This window comes from Pristiophorus japonicus, chromosome 1 (assembly GCF_044704955.1).
Source record: "Pristiophorus japonicus isolate sPriJap1 chromosome 1, sPriJap1.hap1, whole genome shotgun sequence".
Lineage (NCBI taxonomy): Eukaryota > Metazoa > Chordata > Chondrichthyes > Pristiophoridae > Pristiophorus > Pristiophorus japonicus.
Window position 1 is genome coordinate 119,684,258 of NC_091977.1, and position 14,834 is coordinate 119,699,091.

The 14,834-nt window shown below is 39.9% G+C and overlaps 1 protein-coding gene across 3 annotated transcripts in view; it reads left to right on the forward strand.

The window, feature by feature from the left end:
* The window catches only part of LOC139265594 (protein prune homolog 2-like), an 808,581-nt gene extending 795,576 nt beyond the window's left edge, over positions 1 to 13,005 (forward strand). For all 3 annotated transcript variants that reach the window (XM_070882707.1, XM_070882715.1, XM_070882724.1), the window contains one exon: positions 7,526 to 13,005. In XM_070882707.1, the coding sequence (XP_070738808.1) occupies positions 7,526 to 7,544 (19 nt within the window). In that variant the 3' untranslated portion in view covers positions 7,545 to 13,005. The remainder of the gene's footprint in view (positions 1 to 7,525) is intronic.
* Positions 13,006 to 14,834: the final 1,829 nt, after the last annotated feature.

Sequence of the window (14,834 nt, forward strand, 5' to 3'; positions counted from 1 at the left end):
CAAGCTAGTTTAAACCTTCCCCAACAGCACTAACAAAACACCCCGGCGAAGATATTGGTGCCGGCTCTGTTGAGATGCAACCCATCCAGCTTGTACAGATCCCACCTCCCCCAGAAGCGGTCCCAATGCCTCAGGAATCTAAAACCCTCCCTCCTGCATCAACTCTCCAGCCACGCATTCATCTGCTCTATCTTCCTATCTCTGTACACACTAGCTCATGGCACCGGGAGTAATCCAGAGATTACTACCTTTGAGGTCCTGCTTTTTAATCTCTCTCCTAGCTCCCTAAACTCTGCCTGCAGGTCCCCATGGGAAATAGCACATGTGATCATACACAGAATTCAGTGCTTACCATGTCTGGGTTGCAGAGGGTCAATCAACATAAGAACTTAATACAACAGGAGTAGATCATTCGGCCCTTCAAGCCTGATCTGTCTTTCAATCTTCTTTGAGGCTGATCTTCCATCTCAACTCCACCTTCCTGTCCTATCCCTATATTCCTTGATTCGCTTAGTATCCAACAATGTATCGATCTTTGTCTTGAATATACTCAACAACTGAATGTCCATAGCCCTCTGGGGTAGAGAATTCTAAAGATTCAGAACCTCAATCCAAATTGGCAACCCCTTATTCTGAGATTCTGGCCCCTCGTTCTAGACTCCCCAGGCAGGGGAATCATCCTCCTAGCATCTACCCTGTCAAGCCCCTGATGAATTTTATATGTTGCAATGAAATCACCTCTCAGTCTTCTAAACTCTAGGGAATATAGGCCTCGTCTACTCAATTTCTCTTCAGAGAACAATCCCCTCATTCCAGTAATCAGGCTAGTGAATCTTTTGTTGCACTCCCTCTAAGGTGAGCAAATCCTTCCTTGGGTAAGGAGACCAAAATTATACACAGTACTCTAGGTGTGATCTCACCAAGGTCCTGTATAATTGCAGTAAGACCTCCATACTCTTATACTCCAATCCATTTGTAATAAAGACGAACATACGATTTGCTTTCCTAATTGCTTGCTGTCCCTGCATGTTAACTGTCTGTGATTAGTGTATAATGACAGCCTCAGTCCCTCGGAATAACAACTTTTCCTAGTCCCTCCCTCACCTTTTAAAAAGTATTCTGCTTTTCTATTTTTTCTGCCAAAGTGGATAACTTCACATTTCAGCACATTTATATTCCATCTGCCACATTCTTGCCCACTTACTTAACCTGTCTATATCTCTTTGTATTCCATGAACTCATCCTCCACACTATTACTGCAAATTAGATTTACCCAGTCTATATGAAGATTAAAGTCCCCTATGATTACTGTATTAACTTTGTTACATGCACCTCTAATTTCTTGATTTATACTCTGCCCGACACTACAACTACTGTTAGGGAGCTTATAGACTACTCCCACCAGTGTTTTCTGCCCCTTGTTGTTTCTTAGCTCCACCCAAACTGATTCTACATCTTGATTTTCTGAGCTAAGATCCTTTCACTCTACTTTCTTTATCCGATCCTTTATTATCAAGGCTGCGCCTCTGCCCCTTCCCACCTTTTCCATTTTGCCGCCTACTTCTAAAAGTCAGTATTCTGGAATATTTAATTTCCAACCTTGGTCATTGAGCAACCACGTCTCCGAAATGACTATTAGATCAAACCCATTTATTTCTATTTATACTATTAATACATCTATTTTGTTGTAACTGCTTCGTGCATTTAGATATAGTGCCTGTAGCTTCAACTTTTTTCTATTTTTTCGATTTTTCTCTGATGTTACCTTCGTCACTGATGACGTATTACCTTTGTTAAGCTCTCTATCCCTTCCTGGCCCACTCTGCTTATTTTTACCCAAATCGCTATTCTGCTCTACAGCCTTGACTTTTCTTTTACTGCTTTTGAATTTACCCTTTCCTGAATCTTCCCACTTCCCTCCCCCTCCCCTCTTTATAGCTCCCTCTTTCCCCCGAACTGGTGCCAGTGCCCCATCAAACTAAATCCCTGCCTCCCACACCATTCTTTCAGCCATTCATTTAACCTTCTAATTTGCACGTGGCTCAGGGACTATTACCTGTGAAATTCTGCGTTTTAATTGGGATCCTAGCTCTTTAAACACTCTCAGCAGAACTTCATTCCTAATCTACCTATTTAATTGGTCTCTACAAGAACCATGCCAACTGGATCCTCTCCACTCTAGCCACAAGGAGATGTCCTTAACCCTAGCACCGGGCAGGCAACACAGCCTTCAGAACTCCTGGTTGCGGCTGCAGAGAAAAGTTTCTAAGGGCTCAAGTTTTGGCACTCCTTTAGAACTGCGCACCTCCGAGAGGCACGCCTGTTTCCTGGAATGAAAAGTGCGCCTAAAGCCTACCTCGGTATTCTGCAATCTTTCTCGGGCCCATTCCAGGTCGGTGCAGCATACTAGCAGCTGCGGGGGGTGGGGCCAAAGCGTGGCACCAAAGATCTGTCAGAAGGGGGGCCGGGCTAGCTCACAGCAGTACATTTAGTGTCGGCAGCCCTGCGCATGCGTGCTGGAGTGTGCGCGTATGTGCAGTAGCTCCTCGCCCCCAAATCTGTGCAGGCTGTGTGGGAGGGGCCCGAAGCACGGCATACCTCGCCCTGGCCGAATGGGCTCCCCGCCGCGACCTGCGGGAACAGTGCCTGCCGCGTTCAGCCGGGAGTACTATAAAGAACATAAAGTCTGGAATGAGAAAGGGCCATTTGAATCATCAAGCTTGCACCATCCCGAATCCATGCCTTATTATTGTATCATAGAACAAGGAGGGAATCAGTGAGCATTTATTTACACAAAGAGTAATGGTGTTGTGGAAAAATTGCTCAAGAGAGCGAGCGAGCAATAGAGAGTAATAATATAAATGAGTATAAGGTATGTTTCTGGAGAGAAAATGATTGAAGGGTATGGGGAAAAGCTGGGTTTCTGGGGTTGAGATTATTTAAAACAGGATGGGCTTGTTCCTAAACAAGTGTCTGTTCTCCCCCACCCCATGGAGTTGTGTGTTTTTGCATTAATTTCTGAAGAAGCAATTACAATGAGCTTTCTCACAGTGGCTCAGCCATTTGGTGGTTTACAATGACAAAGCTAAAAATGTATTTGTTGTGTATCTATAAAGCATGCACTCCCATGTTCCGCCACCAGGGAGCGCATCCCCTGAAGTCCCAAGGGATCCCAGCATCCCTTGGGAGCACTGTATATAAGCCGGCCCCTAAGGCCTGTTCCTCACTCTGGAGTGTCTTAATAAAGACTGAGGTCACTGTTACTTTAACCTCCCTGTGTGTAGCCTCATCTGTGTGAGGAACACAATAGTATTGTTGTGCAGACAGCTTTAAATAATTTGATAAACTATACAAAAATCACTTGAGGGTGTAAAGATCCTGTGTTACTGGATGCTTTAAAGTACTTTATGCAGCTTTTATCTCCATCTACCTGTTGCGTGTAGATTTGTGTTAGTTTACCTAGGATTCTGTAAAAGCAATCAATAAGGTAAAGGAGGGGCAGTTCTGAAACACTGATTTATCAATGCATGAAGCAGTAAGCTTGTAATCCAAGACTTGCGTTCGGAGGAACTGGCTGAGAGAGTCGGTTGTGATTAGGCATGTCAACAGTTAATTAGCAAATTTACTACGTCAAAAAATAGTTATGGTGTGGGATGGTGTAATCATTTTCAAAACATTATAGTGATTGATTTATTGGTTGATTTATTGATTTATTTATCATTTATTATTGATGATGGCTATTTATTTGTAACAGTGAAGTGTTTAATGCTTGTAAACTTCCCTCCCCGCTCCCCCCACCCCCCGCCACATTTCTCGTTCCCTGTGCCTAATTTCTAAAGTGTAGGCAAGGTTTTTCTGAGCGTACAAAAATCTACACTTACTCCGTTCTAAGTTAGTTTGGAGTAAGTTTTCGCTGCCTAAACTTGTAAAACAGGCGTAAGTGGCTGGACACGCCCCCTTTTGGAGAAAAAAAACTGTTCTAAAATGAAACTATTCTAGCTCACTAGAACTGGAGCAAATTAAATGCTGAGAATTGCAATTTCTAAGATGCTCCATTCTAAACTAGTTGCTCCATTCTAAACTAGTTGCTCCAAAAAAATAGGAGCAACTCAGGCCGAAACTTGTATCTCCCTGACTATACTTTCATTTACCACTACCACATTCATTTTCACTCCCCCCCCCTTGAATGACCTCCTGTACCATGGAGCCATGGTCAGTTTGGTCATCCACACAGGCAGCAACGACCTCGTACCTTGGATAAGGACAAAGGCCGAGGCTCCTCCAGCACTGCAGCTGGGGTCCCCTTACTTGTTTGACTTGCAGTCACACCCTCCTATCCCTGACCATTAGCCAGACCTGCACCACTACCTAACCCTAAGGGATGTGACTGCCTCCTGGAAGTGTCCAGGTAACTCTTCTCCCTCCCTAATGCCCCGCAATGTTTGCACCTCGGACTCCAGCTCAACAACTCTGAGCTGAGGTTACTTGAGATGCATGCACCAACTACAGATATGGTTGTCCGGGATCGTGATGCTCTCCACAGTTGCAGTTGTGGTATACCTCATGGGTTGCCATCCCTATCTAACCTTGTTTTATTTATTTAATTAATTAACGTTTATGTATTTAATCAACTTAGCTTATGTTTTTTTAACTTATTACTTCATCTAGTTTAAGTTATAGGTACATCAAATTAAAATATTTACCTATATCTTCCCCCACCACCTTTCCTTGTGCTGTGATATCACTAGGCAGTTTTACTCCCATGCCGCTGACAGACTCACGAACCATCCTTTTTCTCCCGCTCCACTCTTGGCCTCGTCATTTTCTACCATTCCACTCTCGACCTTTCACTTTTCTAGTGCTCCACTCTCGACCTCGACCTTTTCTCAAGTACCGCTGAAACTTTCCACCCCCATTAGGGGGACCACCATTTGCTGGAAGGTAGTGTGTATCCAAGCTGTGGGCAGGAGAAAGGTAACAATGGATTATATTTTATGGTGAATGATGCTGTCCAGGAGGAGCCCTGGTACCTGCTGTCCACCTATCTAGGGCTCAAACCTGCACCTGTCAGTTGTCTATGGAAACAAGCGATTATCCATCTGAAGGGGGAGAAAGAAGTAACAGGAATATTTATGATGTCAATATAGCACCAAGATGACACCCATGGCAATGAAAACTTGGAATCAAGTCAACCCTCTGGCAGAATCCTAAGCTGGGCAAGTCCAGCACACTGCTAATAATTGCCCAACCAGCCTGGCTCATTACGAGGATCTGGGGGGATAGCCTTATCACTGGGGCTAGGATTCTACCCATACAATTCCAGATAATTCTGCAAATCATTGCTCTGACAGATAAGGTCAGCACTATCAGTGGGAAGCTGTGCTAATAGGCTGTGCAATTTTAGCTAGTTAAATTCCACTGGTATTCCGGTGCACACCTGGGATTCCCAATGCATTAGCTCTGTCATACTACTATTAAGTTCTTTAAAATGAGATAAATGGGGTGTACCCTTGTAGGGAGGGAATATACACTCCATACTGGGCAAACAGAAATTCCATTTGTGTGGAATTCTTAGTAGCTTGTTTTGGTGACTCTTAAACACAGTGATAGGTTTCTATGTATGCAACACTTGCCCCATGGTGCTTAATAATAAGTATCAAACATTAATTTCTCACTATGACGGGCACGAAACCTTGCCTCTCCTCTGAAGAAAATAGAAACATATCAACTTTGTCATTTTTTTTTAATCAATTGGCTGACCTGACAACACATACACAATTGGATTATTCATGTGTTGATTGATTCCATCTGTCAGATACATTTTATATCCTCTGTTTCAAAATTGTTCAGGATTGGCTAATTGAACTGTAGTGTCTCTGGCATGCTAACAAACTAATCTTGCTTATTATTCCCTTTGTTTTTGTTGTTTTTTTCAACTATCATTACCATAGAACTAGCAGACTATCGATTGAATCAGAAGCACCTTCAGGGGAACAGGAGTAAGGATAAATATTATGATTGCAATAAATCATCTGTAGTGTTTTGTGGTCATTCTGCATGGCTGTCTAGCTCTACCTAGTGTTTTGATCAATTCTATGTTGGGTTGTGTTGTGCCGTACAGTAATCTCTTGTATTGTGTTTTGTGGATTAATTGGCATAGACTTCCTGGATGATTTCTAGATCATAATATTCCCTCCCATTTTTTTTCAAACAATGATATAGCTCTTTTCTCAGAAAAGGAAAATACTTCTTCAAACGATTGAGAAAAGTCTATGCAATATTTTCATGCTAAACAATTCAGAGTAGCCCTGCAGACTGTATTAGCAATAGTCTTGTCATCATTATGTGCAACGGTGCTTCATCAATAGTCTTCCTTTTTTTCGGTGGATAGATGTAAATGCTGTTGAACACTCAGTTTAACCAATTTGAAAAGTAAACCATTATACTGGGATGGACATCACAGTCAATACAATACTGCCCTCCAATTCATACAGAAGCACTTCCAGCAGGGGTTTCTGGACAGTAATTGAGATTGGGAGCCCTGGTGTATTTTTCTCTCCCTAACCCAGGGGCACTGAAACTGTAGCCCAGGGATGGACCTGGTTTGTGTGGATCAGCTATTCAACTGTCTTAAGCTAAGTTATCAGTGAAGCTTTATTCATCTTTCTCAATTTGACAAACTAGCATATTAAAGATTGTGAAGAATACATATATTGCACTTGTATAAGTGTTCTGCTGTTGAGTTGTTAATTTAGAAGGAACTATGTTGTGCCTGTTTCAAAATGCTTAATGCTGACGTTTGTTGCAAAGCACTACCATTCCTCATATTAATATTTTTAGCTTCTCGGATGTTTTGGTGAGTTTATCCAGAGAGTAACTGAGCTATTCAGACTAAGAAGGCACCAGATTTGATCTGTACTGATTTAGCTTATTTCAGTTCGGGTGGCAGCAGTGGCACTGTAATTGGTTTTTGCACCCCTTGTTTAGGGAAGGAAGATAAGCCTACATTCCTGATCATTAACCGTTACAAATGCAAATGTGAACAAAGGCAAGGATAGGTTCAAACTCAGTTCTGATGCTTCTCGTCATCAAATAACCTGTTGACCTTCACTGTCCAGGTTCATTCATGAATAATGGCCACTTGGGTGAGGTACCAGAGCGCAAACAACATCCATGGAATGGTACCCCAGCCAGGAGTCGAAATTTTCAGCAGAAAAAGAGGGCATGCCCAAATTCCTGACATGATCTGGTCCAGGAGTCTGTATTTGTTAAATTAAAAACAAGGAGAATGTATATACTTAGAGAAACTTACACTGCTCCAAGTTGATACCACTCTTAACATTTCTCTAACCACAGTCAATGCAGTAATTATTGAACTTGCTATGTCCTTCACCCCAATTTTGAAAAAAAAAACTACATATACAAAATAAATGCTGTTTGCGGACTTCCTTCTTGTGTTGTTTAATTTAATGTTATTACTGCAAGTATGTTGTAATCTATTTCTCTTTTTTCTATTTTTACCCAGAGCTGAAACAACACAATAAACACATGGAGTAACCAGCTGAGCATGTACTCCCAACTACCGCATACGATTTTTGTTTCTGACTCGTAACAGTACCATTTAACTTCCTTCATTAATTCCTGACTTATCTGTTTACATGTTGGTTGTTCATGTTTATTTTATGAAGTGTTATTCTGTGAGTCATAAATTAGGACTAACAGTTGTGCCTGTGAATAAAATGTCATAAAGAATATTGTGATAAGTGGCAATAATATACATCTGCTGAAAGAACTTTTATTTCAAAGTAATTGTCTTTTTAAAAAAAAACTGCATTAGCATTGCCATATTTAAAGGGAATCTCCACGTGTCAAATTAAATAACTCCCCACTTTCCCAGTGAGCAGTAAAATGAGCACCACCTTTTGAAATGAGATTTTTTGCAAAAGATTGCTGACTGGAGAGAGCCTATGATGTGCGTTTTATTTACAGATTGTTTCAAAATAATAATAAAGGAGAAGGGGCAAAGAAGATCTGTTTATTTGAAACTTCAAAACACTTACTGAACTTTTCAAAAGGCAAATGAGACTTTTCATTTGATTATCTCTTTTTGGCATAGCTAAACTATGTAAGAAAGGCTTTAGAAGTTTTTTCATGCTGTGTCTTAAACATATTTTCTCAAAAATGTAATAGCTGAGTGCAGGTGAATTATTTTCAATTAATTCTATTGTGGCAAACTAGAAATTTACACTCATCAAAACAATTATTTTTTACAATATAGTGAATTATAAATCATATAGGGGAGAAATTCAGCATGTTAGCACCCCAATTAGCCCCTGGCGGGGCCGCTAACGGGGCAAATTTGACGGCCCCATAGCACCGGTGATAACAATTAGTGCCTCAGTAGAGAGCGCAGGATGTATCTGCAGCCAAATACAGGCTGCTTAGCCTCTAGAGTATTGCGGGTCGCCAAAGGACTTTGCATTTCATCCCACAGCATATCGCCGTTCTGTACTCTCCAAATCATTGGGGGCTGGTGTGAAAACTCCAGTAACCCTCCTCTTTAATGGCTGGAAGGTGCCTTCGCCAATGCTCACTCCCGATTACACAACACCTCATATTCATTATCGCTTGGAGCCTAACGCCACTCACCTATGCCATTAGCGCCTGATTTATTGCTCTCCTGCATTCTTTGAGCATTGAGACTGAATTTAGCGGGCAGCGAGATTGATTAGCGCCTGGTGCTAAACTTCCAACTTCTCAAAGTTAGTGCCCCAACCGGGGAGATTCTGAATTTCTAGCCCTAATAATTTTCTAAATTTGTTTCAAGGTTATTTACTGTTGCCAACTTCATTTGAAAGGTTGAAGTCATTTGTATTATCTGTACCATTTCTGGATCACTTGTAGGAGATCCAGATCTGGCCCTAGGTATTCCACATCTGTGCAATGTGAGCTGGTGAACTAGAACTTTAATCAAGGGTAGAATTACAAAGACAACTTTAGCTTAGGAGTGCTAACCCTCACCAAGCCAGCAACTCCAGAGAATTATGTTTGCTCTGAACTAGTCATTTTTCAAATACATCAGCTCATGCACTGTCACACTAGAAATCCCTTCTTAATGCTGCGGAGCTATCAAAGTAGCTTTTATATGATTAAATACATATTCTTAAATAATTGTAGTTAAAAACAGCTTTATAAAGTTACTTTCTTCACTATCTGTCTTTTTTGTTCATCTTTTTTCTTCTCTATTTCAATTTATTTCCTAAAAGCCAAAATTATATTTGCTTTCTTTTTCAAGTTCCCCTCCAAGTCATTCACCATTCTGACTTGGTCATATATTACTGTTCCTTCATCATTGCTGGGTCAAAATCCTGGAACTCCATACCTAAATGTACTATGGGAATACCTTCACCGCATGGACTGCAACAGTTTAAGGAGAAGACCTACACCTTCTCAAGGACAGCTAAGGAATGGCAATAAATGCTGGACTTGCCAGTGATGCCCACATCCAGAGAATGAATTAAAAAAATAATGAACTTGCTTGGTTTGTTTAGCTTCACCATTCTGCTCTTCCTTTTGAGCTTGAGACTTGTTAGTTAGTTGGGAGACTGAAATATGTTGGAGTGTGCCGACCCAACTTTAACATGATTTTGTGCCGATGTTCAGAAGCCCAAAGCCACCTGATTGCCCAGCAAATAACTTGTTGGGACAGGTGATTGAGCATTGCTAAACTGAACTATTTCATCCTGAAATATTAGTACTAATGCGAGAGCTATTGGGCTGCCTTTAATTTATTTTAATAAGGGGAAATTGTACAATAACTAAAAGTAAAAACAAGAACGATATGGTTAACTGATCAAGTTTAAGTAGGCATAAATGACATTGGTGGGTTTTTTCTTAAAGGAAAATTATCAACAAGTATATGAAGTTATTAATGCAGCAAGATAAGATATTAGATAAGAAAAACAAAAGCATTTTAATTGTATCACCTATAAAATACCAGCATGATTTGTGAATTAGGACCACATATTCATCAGTAAAACTATGAGAGTCATTTACTGTGACGCACAGTGGTTGAATGGACTTTTGGAAAAGATTCTTTCCTCTCCTGTTCAATAGTCAATTTGTGGGATTAAAAAAAAAATTATATGGATTCATTTTTTTCCCATATTTTAAACATTTCATGTGTATCAGATTGACATTAAATAATAAAATGCTATTGCTCTTTAGGTATTTAGATTTTGTTACTTTCTGTGAGGGTGGTGGGCTGCTATTAATGTAATTTGTCAACATGCAGCAAGGAAAAGGGGAGTCTTGGAAATCATACTGAGTTTAGAACAGACTCCATGAGTATTTTATCTTGTGTAGATTTTTTTTAGGAATATTTTGTCAAGGTACAAATCCCACTTCCTAAACTTCCATCAATGTCATTTAGAAATCAGTTGGTAGGACGCACACCACAGTAGTCTTTCCCTTTCCAAAGCAATACGACTGAGATTGACAACTCACCCACCCAAATCTCTTCTTAAATTGATGGTTTATTTCAGTTACTGTCATTCTATTTTGTTCTCTCTTTGAAATATTTATTTATTCTTAAACTTGTTACTGTTTAAAAAATATATATTATCATTCTTTTATCTCAAAATCAAAATCTTCTTGTTTAGATATTTTTAACTTTCTATGAATCTGCTAACTGCAATGTAACATGGAGATTTCCTTTTACAAATAACCATCTACAGTGATGGTTGCCAAGATAAATGAATGGTTTTTAAAATTTTACTTTTGAAAACAAGTCTTATTTCCTGAGTGTTTTTTTAATAAATTAGAAAAGTTTAGAACCAATACTCTGTTAGCATAATTGGTAATTTAGTGAGCTTGTGATACGTAGTTTAAAAAAATAATTACATGATTTAATAAAGCTATATCTGACTTTCATGAGTCATTTAACCATGAGTGTTCTTTAGCTTATTAATACAACAGTGCTTTCAAAAAGATTATTACAGATTTCTGGGGGAAATTTTAACCCAAAGAAAATGGTTGGGTTGCAGGCATGGGGGTTGTTAAAGTGTTAAAAATCGGAATCACACCTGAACCCTCCTCCAACCCGCCCACTTCCGATTTTAACGGAGACCGTTAAACAGACTGCTAGGAGGTGAGTCATCTATTTAAATATTATAATGAGGCTAGAAACCTCTATTTAACTTCCATTTTGAATTATATTTAGCTGGTCAGGGTTTGCACACCAATTGAAACCCGCCAGCTAAAGCAAGACGAGGGCTGCTGGATCCAGGAGTTAAGTGCTTTTACACTTACCGCCTGGTTCAAGGGTCCCTGCCTAGCCCACCCTTCTGTGATCAATGATCCTCCCTCCCCCGCAGGCCTCTGATTTACCCACCCTCAGGTCTCCGATCCCCCCACCCACACCACTCCTTTGACCCTCTTCGTGTTGCTCCTTCAGCCCCCAATCCCTTCAGACCATCCCCCATGCTGCTCCTCTGGCCCCCCTGATCTTCCCGACTTCCCCCCCGATCTTCTTCCCGGCCCCCCGATCTTCTTCCCGACCCCCGATCTTCTTCCCACTCCCCGGGCCCCACGTGATCCTTCTCTCCCTCCTCTCTGCAGCCTAGTGCCGCAGGCCTGCCCGCCCAGAGCCAGCCAGCCTCTCATGATGCACCGTGCCTTGGGAAGGGTTACAATCACATACAGAGTTGGATTTATTGTTATCAGTGAGAGAAGACCTAACTTAATCCACTTCCATGACCGAATCACTTGTTCAATGAGTGTTCTGAGCCCTTTCCCCAAAATAATGTGTTTCCTCGCTCTCGCGTCTCGCTCTCGTCCCATAGGCTATCTGCACAATCCCTTCAACAGCTGTTTTTAAAAAGTCATTAGTCACTGAGGTATTTGTGCAGTTCAGCAGATCATAGGTGAGCTTCCAGCACTTTTTCCCTTTAGCTTGGTGGCAAAGCTGCATCCCAGTCAATAAACTATTACTGGTAACTTACAAAACTTGCAACTAATATGTGTTGGAATATTATGCATGTTCTGAAAAGCGTAATGGAAATTCAGTCTTCACTAGGTAAATTCTAAATACTCTCAATTTTTGCATTCATAAGTTCATGGCCAGTAGATTATTGTAAATGAAAACCACCAGAAATGCTTTTTATTGATACATGTCTGTAATTTTCTCTCTTTAAATATTGTTAGAAATGCAATGTAGTTAATAGCACCATGCAAGTCAGATATTACTCCCTACATTTTCAATAGTATTTTGTTTATATTAAAGTGTAGTTTATGTCAGTGAGTTACACTGCCATACAGTATAATTAAATGGGCCACTTTAATGGATAAATTCTCTCTTTATTAGGATTTAAAAATAAACTACCTAAAGTGATTGCAAGAAAGACAAAGTTGTTTCTAAAAGGGCACATTTTTCCCATGTGACAAGTGACTTAACATTTTCCTCCTTTCTGTGCCATATTAGCTGCACGGAATTTAGAAAAGTTCGAATTAGGATCACGGTAATTGAGCAAGGCTATCTTAATGTAGATTTCTGCACTATCTCTTTTGACATAGAGACTTCTGAATCTAAGAAAAATGCTGTTTATATATATATTATGTTATGGAATTAAAGATGCCAAACAGTTAGAGAACATGTGCACACTTGGGCAGAAGGTGCAGCACCACTAAAGGAAAATAAATAAATAAAAACTTGCATTTATATAGCGCCTTTCATGACCACTGAACGTCTCAAAGCGCTTTAGAGCCAATTAAGTACTTTTGGAATGTAGTCACTGCTGAAATGTGGGAAACCTTACTAGTAGCTATACTTGCTGCTCTGTCTGCCTGCCATGGTAAAGCAATGCCCTCTGCTACTGTATCCCTTAAGGCATTACTACTTTGAAAAATTGCTGGTGATCCTTCTTTATGTAAAATATGATGTGAAACTTTACATATCCTTAAAAAAAAAATGATAATTTGCACTATTAAATGCTGTGCTGTCCTTTATATTGTGTTGCTTTTTTATTTGAACTATAGAACACTAGAAAAGTAAAGAGATATGTGTTGGGAAAGGAGTTGGTATTAGGACCTCAGCTCTTTTTGATAAATAGTAATGATCTGTGCTTGGTTATAAAGGCCATAGTTTCAACATTTGCAGATGACACAAAACTCGGAAATGTAGTAAACTGTGAGGAGAATAGTAACAAACTTCAGGAGGACAGAGACAGACTGGTGAAATGGGCAGACACGTTTAATGCAGACGAGTGCGAAGAGTGGTGCACTTTGGAAGGAAGAATGAGGCGAGGCAATATAAATTAAATGGTACAATTTTAAAGGGTCTTCAGGAGCAGAGAGACCTAAATAGTTTAAGCTGACAGGATAAGTTGATAAGGCTGTTTTTAAAAAAAAACATATGGGAACTGAGTTTTATAAATACAGACATCGAGTACAAAAGCAAGACAGTTTCTCCAAAACTTTTACAAATCACTAGTAAGGCCTCAGCTGGAGTATTGTATTGAATTCTGGGAACCACACTTTATGAAAGATGTCAAGGCCTTAGAGAAGGTATAGAGGAGATTTACTTGAATTATACCAGGAATGAGGGTGTTCAGTTATCTGGAGAGACTAGAGAAGCTGGCATTGTTCTCCTAAGAGCAGAGAAGGTTAAGAGGAGATTTAATAGAGGTGTTCAAAATTATGAAGAATTTTGATAAGAGCAAATAAGGAGAGACTGTTTACACTGGCAGGAGGGTCAATAACCAGAGGACACATATTCGTGAAATCTGGCAAAGGGGAGATGAGATTTTTTTAATGCAACGAGTTATGATCAGAAATACACTACCTGTGAGGGTGGTGGAAGCAAATTCAATAGTAATTCAAAAGTTAATTGGACATATACTTTAAATGGAAACATTTGAAGGGTTATAGGGAAAGAGCAGGGGAGTGGGACAAATAGCTCTTTCAAAAATCCGGCACAGGCACAGTGGACCAAATGACCTCTTTCTGAGCAGTATCATTCTATGACACATTGCAGCTTTTTTGGAATGCCCTACAAGGTCAAATAGAAAGTTAACAGTCATTCATTCTGATCTCTGTAATTGAAAATTATGGGACCACTTCTAGACATCTCTATATTGGGCTATTTAATGGAGCAGATTAAAATTCATCATATTGTAAAGAAAGTACAACTCTGAAGAAATCTGTACTGAAGCAGAAAATGGAATTAGCAATGTCCAGCTAGCAATTTGCTTTTTCAAAGAAAAAGATTTTTGCAAGTATAAAATGCCCTGGAAATATAAAGTGGGATTTATTATTAAATGTTGCTTGCTTTCAAACTAAGGCCATGGCAATACTCCAGTGGGCATACAAAGCTTACTCGTGCCAGCAAAGTCGCTACTTTGTTAAAAATCATGATAATTGTTAGAAATAGCCAAGTTTAAGGCTATCTCTGGTAACTTTAATAATCAGGATAGACTGTAAAATCAATATATTCTGTTTAATCAGAGTTTAAGATGGAAGATAATACATTAATTATAAATCAAAAACATACAACCATAACAGGTAGATAATACCAATTTCAGTCGGACAAATGGCTGGCACACGTGAATAGTTCTCTGGATTGCAGTCTCTTTGTCTAGAGCTTCCTTCGGTAAAGCATGGGACCACTCAATGGAAGCGTGTTCGACCAACTCAACTTCTGTTCCGCTCTCCCTTCACACCATCTATGAGAGCAACCTTGAGGAGGCTACCTTTATTCTATTTTTAGGCGTGGCCTGACCTGGGATATTGACAAGACCTTTTGACCTATAGAGGTTTCCCTAAAAACTTAATATCTA